The sequence below is a fragment of the Vicia villosa genome, linkage group LG1 (assembly GCF_029867415.1).
Source record: "Vicia villosa cultivar HV-30 ecotype Madison, WI linkage group LG1, Vvil1.0, whole genome shotgun sequence".
Classification (NCBI taxonomy): Eukaryota; Viridiplantae; Streptophyta; class Magnoliopsida; order Fabales; family Fabaceae; genus Vicia; species Vicia villosa.
The window spans coordinates 127,952,108-127,963,272 of NC_081180.1; the positions used below are offsets into that span (position 1 = coordinate 127,952,108).

An 11,165-nucleotide genomic window follows, 5' to 3' on the forward strand; every position below is an offset into this window, starting at 1 on the left:
ATAATCAAATACATCATCAATTGAATTGAATCAACTTTCATTTTAACAAAATATTTAATTTAACCTTAAATCACTAATCTATAAATATAATTCATAACAAAACATTATCGCTTTATTTAATCCATATAGCTAATTTAACTTAATGAAACAAAAACCTTTGATTTATTCCATGTTGTGGTTGTTATTTAATCTTAAATATACAATATCTCACATTGCCTTAAATGGTTTCAAGTTTGTGTTGTTTACAATCTCAAAAGATGATGGGCTCTCCGTTGAAAAGAGCAGAAGAATAGGTCCAATGAAAAGCAAAGGACATTTCCGGCAATCCACTCAAAAAAATAACGACCATGCAATCTTCAATTCAACCTTAACTACCTAACAAACTAATTTTACACTTTAATGAACCTTAACAATGTCTATAATCTATAACCCCTCACAAGCCACCACGTGTCAACATTTCATTGGTGCTTGTTCCAAGAGTCATGCTTTATATAAACAAGGAACTAATCCATTAAACTACTTTACCGTTACAGTTACAGAGAGGATAACATTACAATGACGACCGTAGCTGCGCCTGTAACTGCAACCGCAACTCCAAATGAATCCAATAAGAAAAACAGAATTCAGGTTTCCAATACTAAGAAACCACTTTTCTTTTACGTCAATCTCGCCAAGGTATGTAATGTCGGATCAAAATCCGTTGCAGTCGGATATTCTATATTTACGTCAATGCATCCGCGATCATTGAATTAAGATTGAACGATTCAGATTTTAAAATTGTTGGTTTTGATTTGAAAACATTATATAATGTTGAAATAACTTCTCCTTTGATGCAGAGATACATTCAGCAGCACAATGAAGTTGAGCTTTCTGCTCTTGGAATGGGTATTTCTTTTTCTCAACCTAAATTTTCCCTATTTTTCTCTTTTGATTTGGACAAAATTCACCACATTTTTCTTATTTTCATGTTAACTGATATATATAATACATTTTACAAAAATGTTGACATGAATTGGCACAGCTATAGCTACAGTTGTAACGATCGCGGAGATTTTGAAGAACAATGGACTCGCCACTGAGAAAAGTAAGGTTTCTTCTTGTTTGCTATTGTTTTTGCCATTCATCCTATGATATGATGATTGTAGCAATTCTAACCAATGAATGAATGTTGGGATGAAACAGAAGTATTGACATCTACAGTTGGCATGAAGGATGAGAACAAAGGCCGGCTCGTCCAGAAGGCAAAGGTAAGATGACCCCGATGAAACGAACGCGTTTGAATTTTCAGTTATTCTCGTTCAAACGCGATCTTAAACCTAAGTTTTTGTTGGAATTTTGTAGATTGAAATTGTGTTGGGCAAGTCTGAGAAGTTTGACAATCTGATGGCTCATTCTGCTGCCAACAATAACTCAGAAGCAGCTACTGAGGATGACAAGAAATGACAAACTTCATATAGCAGCAGCATCAATGTGGGATTATTGTAGTTAATATATTCTGTTTTGTTTTTTCTTTGTTGTAATGTTTGCATTCATGGACGTAAGTAAATAGGGGAGTAGACAAAGGGTCGTGGAGTTTCACAATGCCACACGAGTGGATCAATGTTGTAGGACACATATTTCCATTATAACTTTAGATTGTATTTCTTTATACAACATATATACAATGACTGATGAATCATAAGCTCGTCATTTATGTTTTCTTTTACCTCTTTCTTTCTAGTTTGTATACATAGAATTCCAATTAAGAAACAGGTTTTAATATATCCAAACACATTTTTGTTTCAAATCATATTAGTTCTATAGATGACACTAACTATTTCATGTTATCAATTTGGTTTTACAATCAAAAGCATAATTTTTGGAGTTCATGTCATTATTTTAAACACTAATTTGATGACGGTAAAAAATAATATCAAAAGCATTCCACTAAAAGAACTCAATTAATAGTTGTGCAGAGACATCCGATCCGATTGCAGAAACACAAATTTACAACTCAATTAATAGTTGTGCAGAGACATCCGATCCGATTGCAGAAACGCAAATTTGAATTAATAGTTGTGTAGAGACATCCGATTGCAGAAACGCAAATTTGAACCTACTTCATCCCACTTATTCACCTTTAATAAAGGGTGTTAATATCCAAACACATTTTTGTTTCAAATCATATGAATTCCACTAACAATTATCTAATGTTATCTGTTTGGTTTTACAAAATACCATTTTAAACACAAATTTGGTGACAGAAAAAATGAAATCAAAAGCACAATTTTTGAATTTCATGTCATTATTTTAAACACTAATTTGATGACGGTAAAAAATAATATCAAAAGCTTCACATCAAGACAACTTAATTGGTAGCTATGACAAGACATTCAATTACAGTGACATGGATGTGATTCTGCGACATATCCACGGATTTGATTCTGCGACATCTTATGCATTCTACTTGAGAGGAACATTTAATTTGTAATAAGTAGGTTTTCCCTCATCGTTTTAAGGTTCCAACATCCTTAAAGAAAGAAACATACTATTGACTTGAGAAACAAAATAATTCCAGTACTAAATATGTGTATCATTGAACAAAGCTCATTGGAGTATATCTATAAAATGGGAAAAATCTGCTAAAAATTAATTCACATTAACGTCAAATAAATAACATAAATCATTTACTTGCAATTCTAAGCTATGAACCTATAGAGCCTAAAAATAAATAGTAATAAAGAGGACATGAACTCATGAAGCCTTTGGCAGAGAGAAAACATAACATATCTAGATGGGAGCAGCACATGTTGTTCTAAAGTGACCTGTTTGATTGCAACGACTACAATGCACCACTCGCTTAACACGCCCGCGATCTTCTGCACGAACTCTCTTCTTTCTCGGTCGTCCAGGTGGTCTGAGTGATTTAGGTGGGTTGATTGTAACTTCAAGAGCTTGACTAACATTAGCATCTCCTTCAGACAATTCCTTCCAAAGCGATTTATCAGGAATTGGATGTATGGTTTGTGAGTATGTTTTGCGATAAGTTGCAACAGTGAAACAGCTTTCTGTGAATCTATGCACATTCTGCCTGCAGGATAGAAGCGCTGCCACAGCATGTGCACAGGGCAAGCCATAAAGCTGCCAGCCACGACAAAGACAGCAGCGGTTTCTTATATCAACTATATTAGTTCCCTCGTGAGATATAACTTCAAACTCAGCTTCGTTGGCACGGAGAACCTGATAAGTGCGTGCACGTTCTAGAGCCTCTGCAACACTTCTCTCCGCTGAAGGAACGAGTATGGATGTCCACTGCATACTGGTTTCTCGGCGCTCATTGAACCAAGTCATTAGCTGCCTTCTAATGCATTCCATCATTTGAATTATTGGGAGCCCAGATGCATCCAATATCCAACTGTTTAAAGCTTCAACTATGTTTGCTGTCAAATGACCGAACCTGTGCCCCTCAAAATAAGCAGTCGCCCACAGACGAGGTGGAATTCTTCGAATCCAATATGCAGCATCTTGTGATACCTCTTCGATTTCCAAAACTTTAGCTTCAAATTCAATTATAGTTAGACAATTGGCTGCTTCCCATAGAAGATTGTACAGCAAGGTGTTATTAAATTCCTTACGGAAGCTGTCACTCAAGTGGCGCATGCAAAATCCATGGAAAGCGGTGGGAAACCTTGCCTCAACGCCATCCACAATTCCTTGCTGTCTATCTGACAAAATAGTAAGCCTTGGCATGTTTTCAGTATTAATCTCAAGCAGGTTATGAAGTTCAGTCAGAAACCACATCCAATTATCATCATTCTCCTCATCAACAACACCAAATGCAAGAGGAAAGAGAGCCCCATCACCATCAAATCCGGTAGCAAAAAGTAATGTACCAAGATACTTGCTCTTCAGATATGTTCTATCAAGCCCCAAGAGTGGCCGACAAGCATTCAAAAAGCCATATATAGATGCTTGGAAAGAAATAAATAGACGTTGGAAGCAATTATCAGTTGGATTTCCATAAACAGATGCAATACTGCCCGGGTTTGTGCGCTTCACCTGTGCACAGTATTGTGGAAGCAAGCGATATCCTTCTTCAAAAGATCCACGCATTGCAGCCATAATACGCTCTTTGCCTCTCCATGCTTGTTTGTACGATAAGGTGATGCCATGGACCATATGAATCTCTTCCAGTATCTCCTTTGGCTTGCAATTGGGGTTCTCCTTCAGCCTTTGCTCCACAGAGTTAGCAACCCATTGAACTGAAGCTTGCTGATGACCAAGATGAGAAATTCCTCCACATGTATGACTCTCATGAATTGTCCTGATGGTAAAAGTTGGAACCCCTGGGAGCTTTGCGGCATGAATGCGCCAAGGACATCCTTCACTAGCACACTTGGCAGTAAACCGAGTTTTATCAGATTTAATAGTCTGCATCTCAAAGTGCAGAGCGATTGCTGTATCCCTCAATGCCCTTCGACAACTCTTGACATCAGGAAATTCTTGGCCCACTGACAATTCATAAGTTGGACTTATAGCAACCGTGCGAGCCTGAATTACATGGGGTTCAGAAGAAAGCATAAACTGTGACTGTTGAATACTCATATCATTCTCAGAATCAGTGCCCATCTCTGGGTGTTGAATCACAGTCAGGTCCATGTTATCATCAAACCCTTGATGTTCAAAAACAGTTAGATTATTATTCTCTGGCAAGTCCAGCTCGTGGTTTTGTCCAGGAAGGGGCGACTCATGGTTATCATGCCCGGGTTTCCGATCCATACCCAGCTCATGCTCATAAGCCTGACCATCATCCCCTTCTTGATCATGATTTTGTTCTATCCCCAGATCATGGTCATGTCCCAAGTCCAGCTCATGGTCATGTCCCAAATCCAGTTCATGCTCATGAGTCTGACCCATATCCAATTGATGCTCGTGCGTTGGCGACCCTAGTTCCAATCCATGGTTCTCATTCATCCCCAAATCATGATTATGACCAAGCATCGATTGATGATGGTCATGACCAAGCTCCAAATTGTGATTTTGCCCGAGTATCAAATCGTGATTAGCCATTGAAGATACAAATAAATCTCTACTTTAACAACAAAAATCCCACAGGTAATAAAAAATGAGCCAAAGAAACCACATCAACCTTCTGTCCAACTCATGAATGTTACCGGCAGAAACCTACAAGAAAGGAAAAAAAAACATCCCAGAAACAAATTCAAATTACAGGAACAAAGATCATGAGTAGTTAATTGCAAACAACATGTAACAGACATGAGAAACTAAAATCACCTTAACAATAATAAAAAGTAAAATTAACTTAAGACATAGTTTACTCAAGGACTATAGTAACTTACATTAAAACATAAAAATCAAAAACATCCATTAAACATAATTGAATTGAATAAATAAAAATAAAAATAAAAACTTTAGTAAAACCCATGAGAATTCATAATAAAAAAAACAGAATAAATAAAATTAAAATCGAGAGGGTTCACCTTATACCAAAGAGTATCGGATCATGGTCTTAGGATGAGAGCATTGAGACGCAAATCGAAGAACGAACCGAAAAAAGGGTTTGTGTGGATTGATGGTGAAGAAGGAGTGTTTGAAAAGAGGTTGATGGAAAATTGGCGGGGAAGTGTCGAAAATCGGAGAAGGGTAAGGAGAAGAGAGGAAAAGGGTATGAGGTTGCGAGGGTTGAGAAGGGAAATCCAGTGCTCAGGCTATCCACAAAAAGAGGGTATTTAGGTCAAACAAATCGATCCTCTTCTTTTATCGGTTTCGAGGATTTCATTTACGATTTTGCCCCTGATATGTGTTTTTTTTGTGGAGATTGAGACTGTGAGGCCCATTGTTTATTCATAACCATTTATATAGCCCATTGTGTATTATTGATATGTTTTTTTATGCTTTTGACTATACAAAAAGAAAAAGAAAAAAAAGAAGAAAAATATGCTAATAACCTAATATAGTTGTATAAAGGTATATTAGAAAATGGAAATTATAAATTTTATTATGGATTTTGTTTGATGTGGGTCAATAATAAAGTAGATAATATATATAATATTATTATATTCTATATTTAAGTAAGACCAAATTCAATGATAAAAAATAAAATATAGAAAATATTGATATTTTATATTATTTAAATGAAGAAAGTTTTTTGTGATTCGAATAATTTTAATTAAACAAATTTTTATATTGTAATGTTTATTTTGGATATTGTTTTGCACGAGTGCGAAAAATGGATGCAGTCAGAAAACTGATGATTTTGAACGGTGGTCCTGATCTCCTTTACGATGACGCGGGATGGATCTGTATGATTTTCACTTCAACGCTTAAGTCAGTTCAAGATTTAAGATGAATATAATAAAAATGTGGAGATCATAAATTGTACTTTACTCTTAGCGAGTGAACTGATTTTATACTTTGGATCGAGTGGAGTGGATTTGAGATGGATTGAGCCTTGGCCAAATGGGACTTGGTCAGTCCAAAACAGTTGCCCTTGAGGCTTGGTTAGTGCAATACTAGAATGAAAATTGTTATTATAAGTGAACTCTATCAGTGAAAGGTAAGTATCCCACGAACCTCCTTATTCAAGAACACAAGCTCTCAACAAATCCTCCAATGAATGAATAGTCCTCTCCGTCTGACCATCTGTTTGTGGATGATACGCTGTACTCAATTTCAGCTTAGAACCCAACGCATCCTACAAACTTTTCTAAAATTCAGAAGTAAACCTCGGATCTCTATCTGACGCAATACTTGACGGAACACCATGAAGCTTCACAATCGTACGAATATAAATCTTCGCCAACTTCGGTACCAAAAAAATTATATTAATCAGAACAAAATGAGCCAATTTTGTCAATCGATCAACAATCACCCAAATTGCATCATAACCTCTAAGAGTACTAGGCAGCCCCGTCACAAAGTCCATTGATATGATATTTCATTTCCATTCTGGAACATCTAACGGTTGCATCAATCCTGCAGGTCTCTAATGTTCAACTTTCAAGTTCTGACAAGTCAAACACGCATATACAAATTGTGCTACATACATCACGCTTCAACCCAGGCCACAAAAATAACTTCTTCAAATCTTGATACATTTTAGTAGCCCCATGATGAATACTTAAACTGCTTCGATGACCTTCCTCAAGAATCATCTTCTTCATCTCGTCATCATCTGGAATACAAATTCTACCGTAAAATCTCAGTACATCTTGTGCATCCAATTTAAAATCACCATCTTCTAATTGATTACCTCAAACCATCATATCTACTAACTTCACATCCAACTTCGAAGATTCTTTGATTCTAGTTAAGAAATCACTATTAATCTTCAAAATTCCCAACATAACACTCTGCGTTATCCTCTCACAAACCAAACTCAAGTCGCTCAGTTAATTCCAATTTCTTAACCCTCATCATTGACATATGCAACACCTTCTGACTCAAAGCATCGACTACAACATTAGCTTTACCCGGATGATAATTCAAGCCAATGTCATAGTCTTTTAACAATTCTAGCCACCTGCGTTGCCTCATATTCAATTCCTTTTGGTCAAACAAATACTTCAAACTCTTATGATCGTTGAATACTTCAAATCTAGAACCAAAAAGATAATGTCTCCAAATTTTCAACACGAATACCACTGCGGCTAGCTCCAAATCATGCGTAGGATAATTCCTTTCATGAATTCTCAACTGCCTTGACGCCTAAGCTACTACTTTATCATTCTGCATAAGGACACCACCTAAGCCCAATTTAGAAGCATCATAATACAACACAAAAGATTCTTCGGGATTAGGCAATATCAAAATCGAAGTCATCGTCAATCTCTTCTTCAATTCGGTGAAACTTTCTTCACACTAAACATCCCACACAAATGCTTTACCTTTACAAGTCAGCTGCGTTAACGGAAGTGCTAACTTAGAAAAGCCTTCAATAAATCTCCTGTATTAACCAGGCAAACCCAAAAAACTTCTAATCTCTGTAATCGTCTTTGGAGACTCTCATTGTAACACTACATCTATCTTGGATGGATCTATAGCAATACCATCACCTGAAATAACATGACCGAGAAAACTAACCTTCTCCAACCAAAACTCACATTTGGACAGCTTCGCATACAACTTCGCTTCTTTCAAAACTTGTAATACAACTCTCAAATGTTCAGCATGATCTTCTTCCGACTTAGAGTAAATCAAAATATCATCTATGAACACCACTACAAACCGATCTAAATACGTATGGAAGATGCGATTCATATATTCCATAAATACTCCCAGCGCGTCAGTAACACCGAGAGGCATCACCGAATATTCATAATATCCAAAGCGAGTTCTGAAAGTTATTTTCTAAATATCCTCATATTTCACTCTAATATGGTAATAACACGATCTTAAGTCAATCTTGTTAAACAGGTGTGCATTCACCAATTGATCCATCAGTTCATCTATTCAAGTAACTCCTCTAGTTGCTTCTTCAATTCTTCCAACTCGAATGTTGGCATCATGTATGGTGCCAAGGAAATAGGTCTGGTAGCATGGACAAGATCAATAGCTTATTCAACTTCTCTTTCCGGTGGTACATCAGGAATCTCATAGGGAAAAGCTCAGGAAATTCTCGTACCACCTGCAACTCATCAATTGTAGCCGGATTCTTAATAGATAACGATGCCATCAACGAAAATACATGAGCTTCATCTTGCATCAACTTCCGCAATTGTCTAGCAGACAACAAATCAGTTTCCTCTTCCTCATTAGGAGTAGAAAACCGCACAGACTTGTTATAGCAATTAATATGAACATGGTTATATTCTAACCAGTTCATACCTAAGATCACATCCATTCCACTTAATGGCAAACAAATCAAATCAACAGCAAATTCTCTGTCGAAGATTGACAAGGGACACTTCACACACACTAGAGAAGTAGTCACTGATTCCTTAGCTAGAATATCGACGACCATATCTTCGTTCATAAAAGACAACACAAGACCCTACTTATCCACACAATCAACAATAATAAAACAATGACTAGAACCAATATCAATAATAGTAATTAAATGAGTACTATTAATGAAACATGTGCCTCTGATCAATTTGTCTTCATTAGTTGTCTGAGTTCCTGCCAAAGCAAACACTTTACCACCAGATTGTGTCTTCTTCAGTTTCTGAAATTGACTACAAATATGTCCTTCTTCACCGCAGTTGAAGAAAATTGCCTCCTTATGCTTGCAACCCGCTATTGTGTGCCCGATTTTACCACAACAGAAAAACCTTTTTACCTCTGTAGTACATGCATTACTCTTATGACCAGGTTTCCCACATTTTAAACACACAACACCAGCAGGAGCATCTCCCCCACTAGTTCTCTAACCATCAGCAAGTTTTTGTTTACCCTTACCAGCTGGAGCATCATACGGCTTCCCACGGTTTTGTTGGTGCTTACCTCGCTTCTCATTAAGGATCATATAATGAGCATTATTGTCCTGTTCATAAATTCTACAGTTATCTATCAAATCCGGAAAGTTGCGAATCTTTTGGTATCCAATTGCCTTCTGGATATTTGGACGCAACCCGTTCTCAAATTTGATGCACTTCAAAAACTCAGCGGTTGCCCCGTTATAGTGAGGATAGAACTTTTCCAATTCCACGAACTTTGCAGCATAATCTATAACTGGCAAATTTCCTTGCTTCAGCTCGAGAAATTCAATCTCCTTCTTCCCACGGACATACTCAGGGTAGTACTTCCTGATAAAATCCCTACTGAAAACAGCCCAGGTGATAACCTCACCTGTAGCTTCCAACCTCTGACTAGTCTCTAGCCACCACTCATCAGCTTTGACCTCCAGCATATGAGTACCATAACGCACCTTTTACGCTGGAGTGCAGTATATCACTCGGAAAATCCTTTCTATCTCCTTAAGCCAAGTCAATGCTCCATTTGGATCATACTTGCCCTTGAAGGTAGGAGGATTCTCTCTCTTAAAAGTCGCCAAACTACGGGATTCATCATGCGCACCCCCGTTAGGTTGATTTTGCATAGCCTGAGTCATCGCTTCCAAGGCAACAACAATTGCAGCGTCATTCCTTCCAATCATCTTCTACTTCACACCATACAAAAAACAACCGTTAGAAACTAAATTGACAATACTCGATTGTCAAACGACACAACTGACTCGACAACATGGTCGAACGGATCAACCTGCTCTAATACCACTAATGTAACACCCCAATTTACCCCGTCGAATATTTATAAAATCAGAGTATAAAAATCTCATTCAAAACAATCCATCAAAACCAGGATGTCACATTTCTTCATAATACGGACACATGCTCATAATTTTATAACATATACATAACACATTTAAAATGGATGAACCGATCAAAATGATATAGTCTTCAAAAACATCCTTTATTATGCAGCGGAAATCATTAAGAATTCAATTAAAAACCAACAACTTAGTTCGACGATTGTCCACATCATTACTTCATCAAACTTCCACAATCAAATTAAAATCCAAAAATTAAAACTAATAGCGTTCACCCCTACTCTAGTGTTACGTATCAAAGCAACGACACCAACTTGAACTACTTGAAGGTAACTATCGTTCATTCCTTGTCCCCTGCATGTTACCAACATAGGGGTAACATTCAAACAGAAGGGTTGAGATATCATAACCATATAAAGAAACGTGTGATAACAAGTATATGAGAATAAAGTCATACACGATTCACCACGTCACAACACATCAACATCATTTATTAACAAGTAATACACAATTAGTCCATAACATACATCTCATCATCACATCATCAATTATACAAGGGTTCATCACCAAACAGCTCATCATCATTCATCATCATGTAAAATGCAACTAGACCAATGACTATGCAAATGCATGTGGTACCAATAGGGCATACACACCCATCACAATTCCCAATAAACAGAGGCAGCAACAAGGCATAACCTTTCATCTTAGTTTACCAATCCAGGCCATCTTACAGAGCATAAGCCCCCATCAACAAATGCCAACATAGGCCATCACTTATTCATCATCGTAAAACCACATCGTACAATCATAAATAATAGTTTCGGCAATAAGGTTCAAACATCTTCCTCAAGCAAACATCAATTCCAACACCAAAGCATAGCAAATTCAAGTAAAT

General features: G+C 37.0%; 3 protein-coding genes across 4 annotated transcripts; 1 reads left to right on the plus strand and 2 right to left on the minus strand.

The window, feature by feature from the left end:
• Window positions 1-516: 516 nt before the first annotated feature.
• On the plus strand, window positions 517-1,689 carry LOC131616610 (uncharacterized protein At2g34160-like). Its single transcript, XM_058887978.1, has 5 exons — window positions 517-675; window positions 837-885; window positions 1,022-1,084; window positions 1,183-1,247; window positions 1,342-1,689. Exons 1-5 carry the CDS (start codon window positions 556-558, stop codon window positions 1,441-1,443), a joined length of 399 nt encoding a protein of 132 aa, XP_058743961.1. The 5' UTR covers window positions 517-555; the 3' UTR covers window positions 1,444-1,689.
• Window positions 1,690-2,548: 859 nt separating this feature from the next.
• Window positions 2,549-5,741, minus strand: LOC131644159 (uncharacterized). 2 transcript variants are annotated; one of them, XM_058914580.1, is made up of 2 exons: window positions 5,488-5,741; window positions 2,549-5,163 (listed from the first exon to the last, which is right to left on the minus strand). In XM_058914580.1, the coding sequence occupies exon 2, from the start codon at window positions 5,047-5,049 to the stop codon at window positions 2,770-2,772; it is 2,280 nt and encodes a 759-aa protein (XP_058770563.1). In that variant the 5' UTR covers window positions 5,050-5,163; window positions 5,488-5,741; the 3' UTR covers window positions 2,549-2,769. The 2 variants fall into 2 exon arrangements, with proteins under 2 accessions (XP_058770563.1, XP_058770562.1); XM_058914579.1 differs by having other exon boundaries at window positions 5,481-5,741.
• A 3,251-nt stretch (window positions 5,742-8,992) lies between these two features.
• Window positions 8,993-9,850, minus strand: LOC131653664 (uncharacterized). The gene is made up of 2 exons (XM_058923920.1): window positions 9,373-9,850; window positions 8,993-9,282 (listed from the first exon to the last, which is right to left on the minus strand). The coding sequence occupies exons 1-2, from the start codon at window positions 9,848-9,850 to the stop codon at window positions 8,993-8,995; spliced, it is 768 nt and encodes a 255-aa protein (XP_058779903.1).
• Window positions 9,851-11,165: the final 1,315 nt, after the last annotated feature.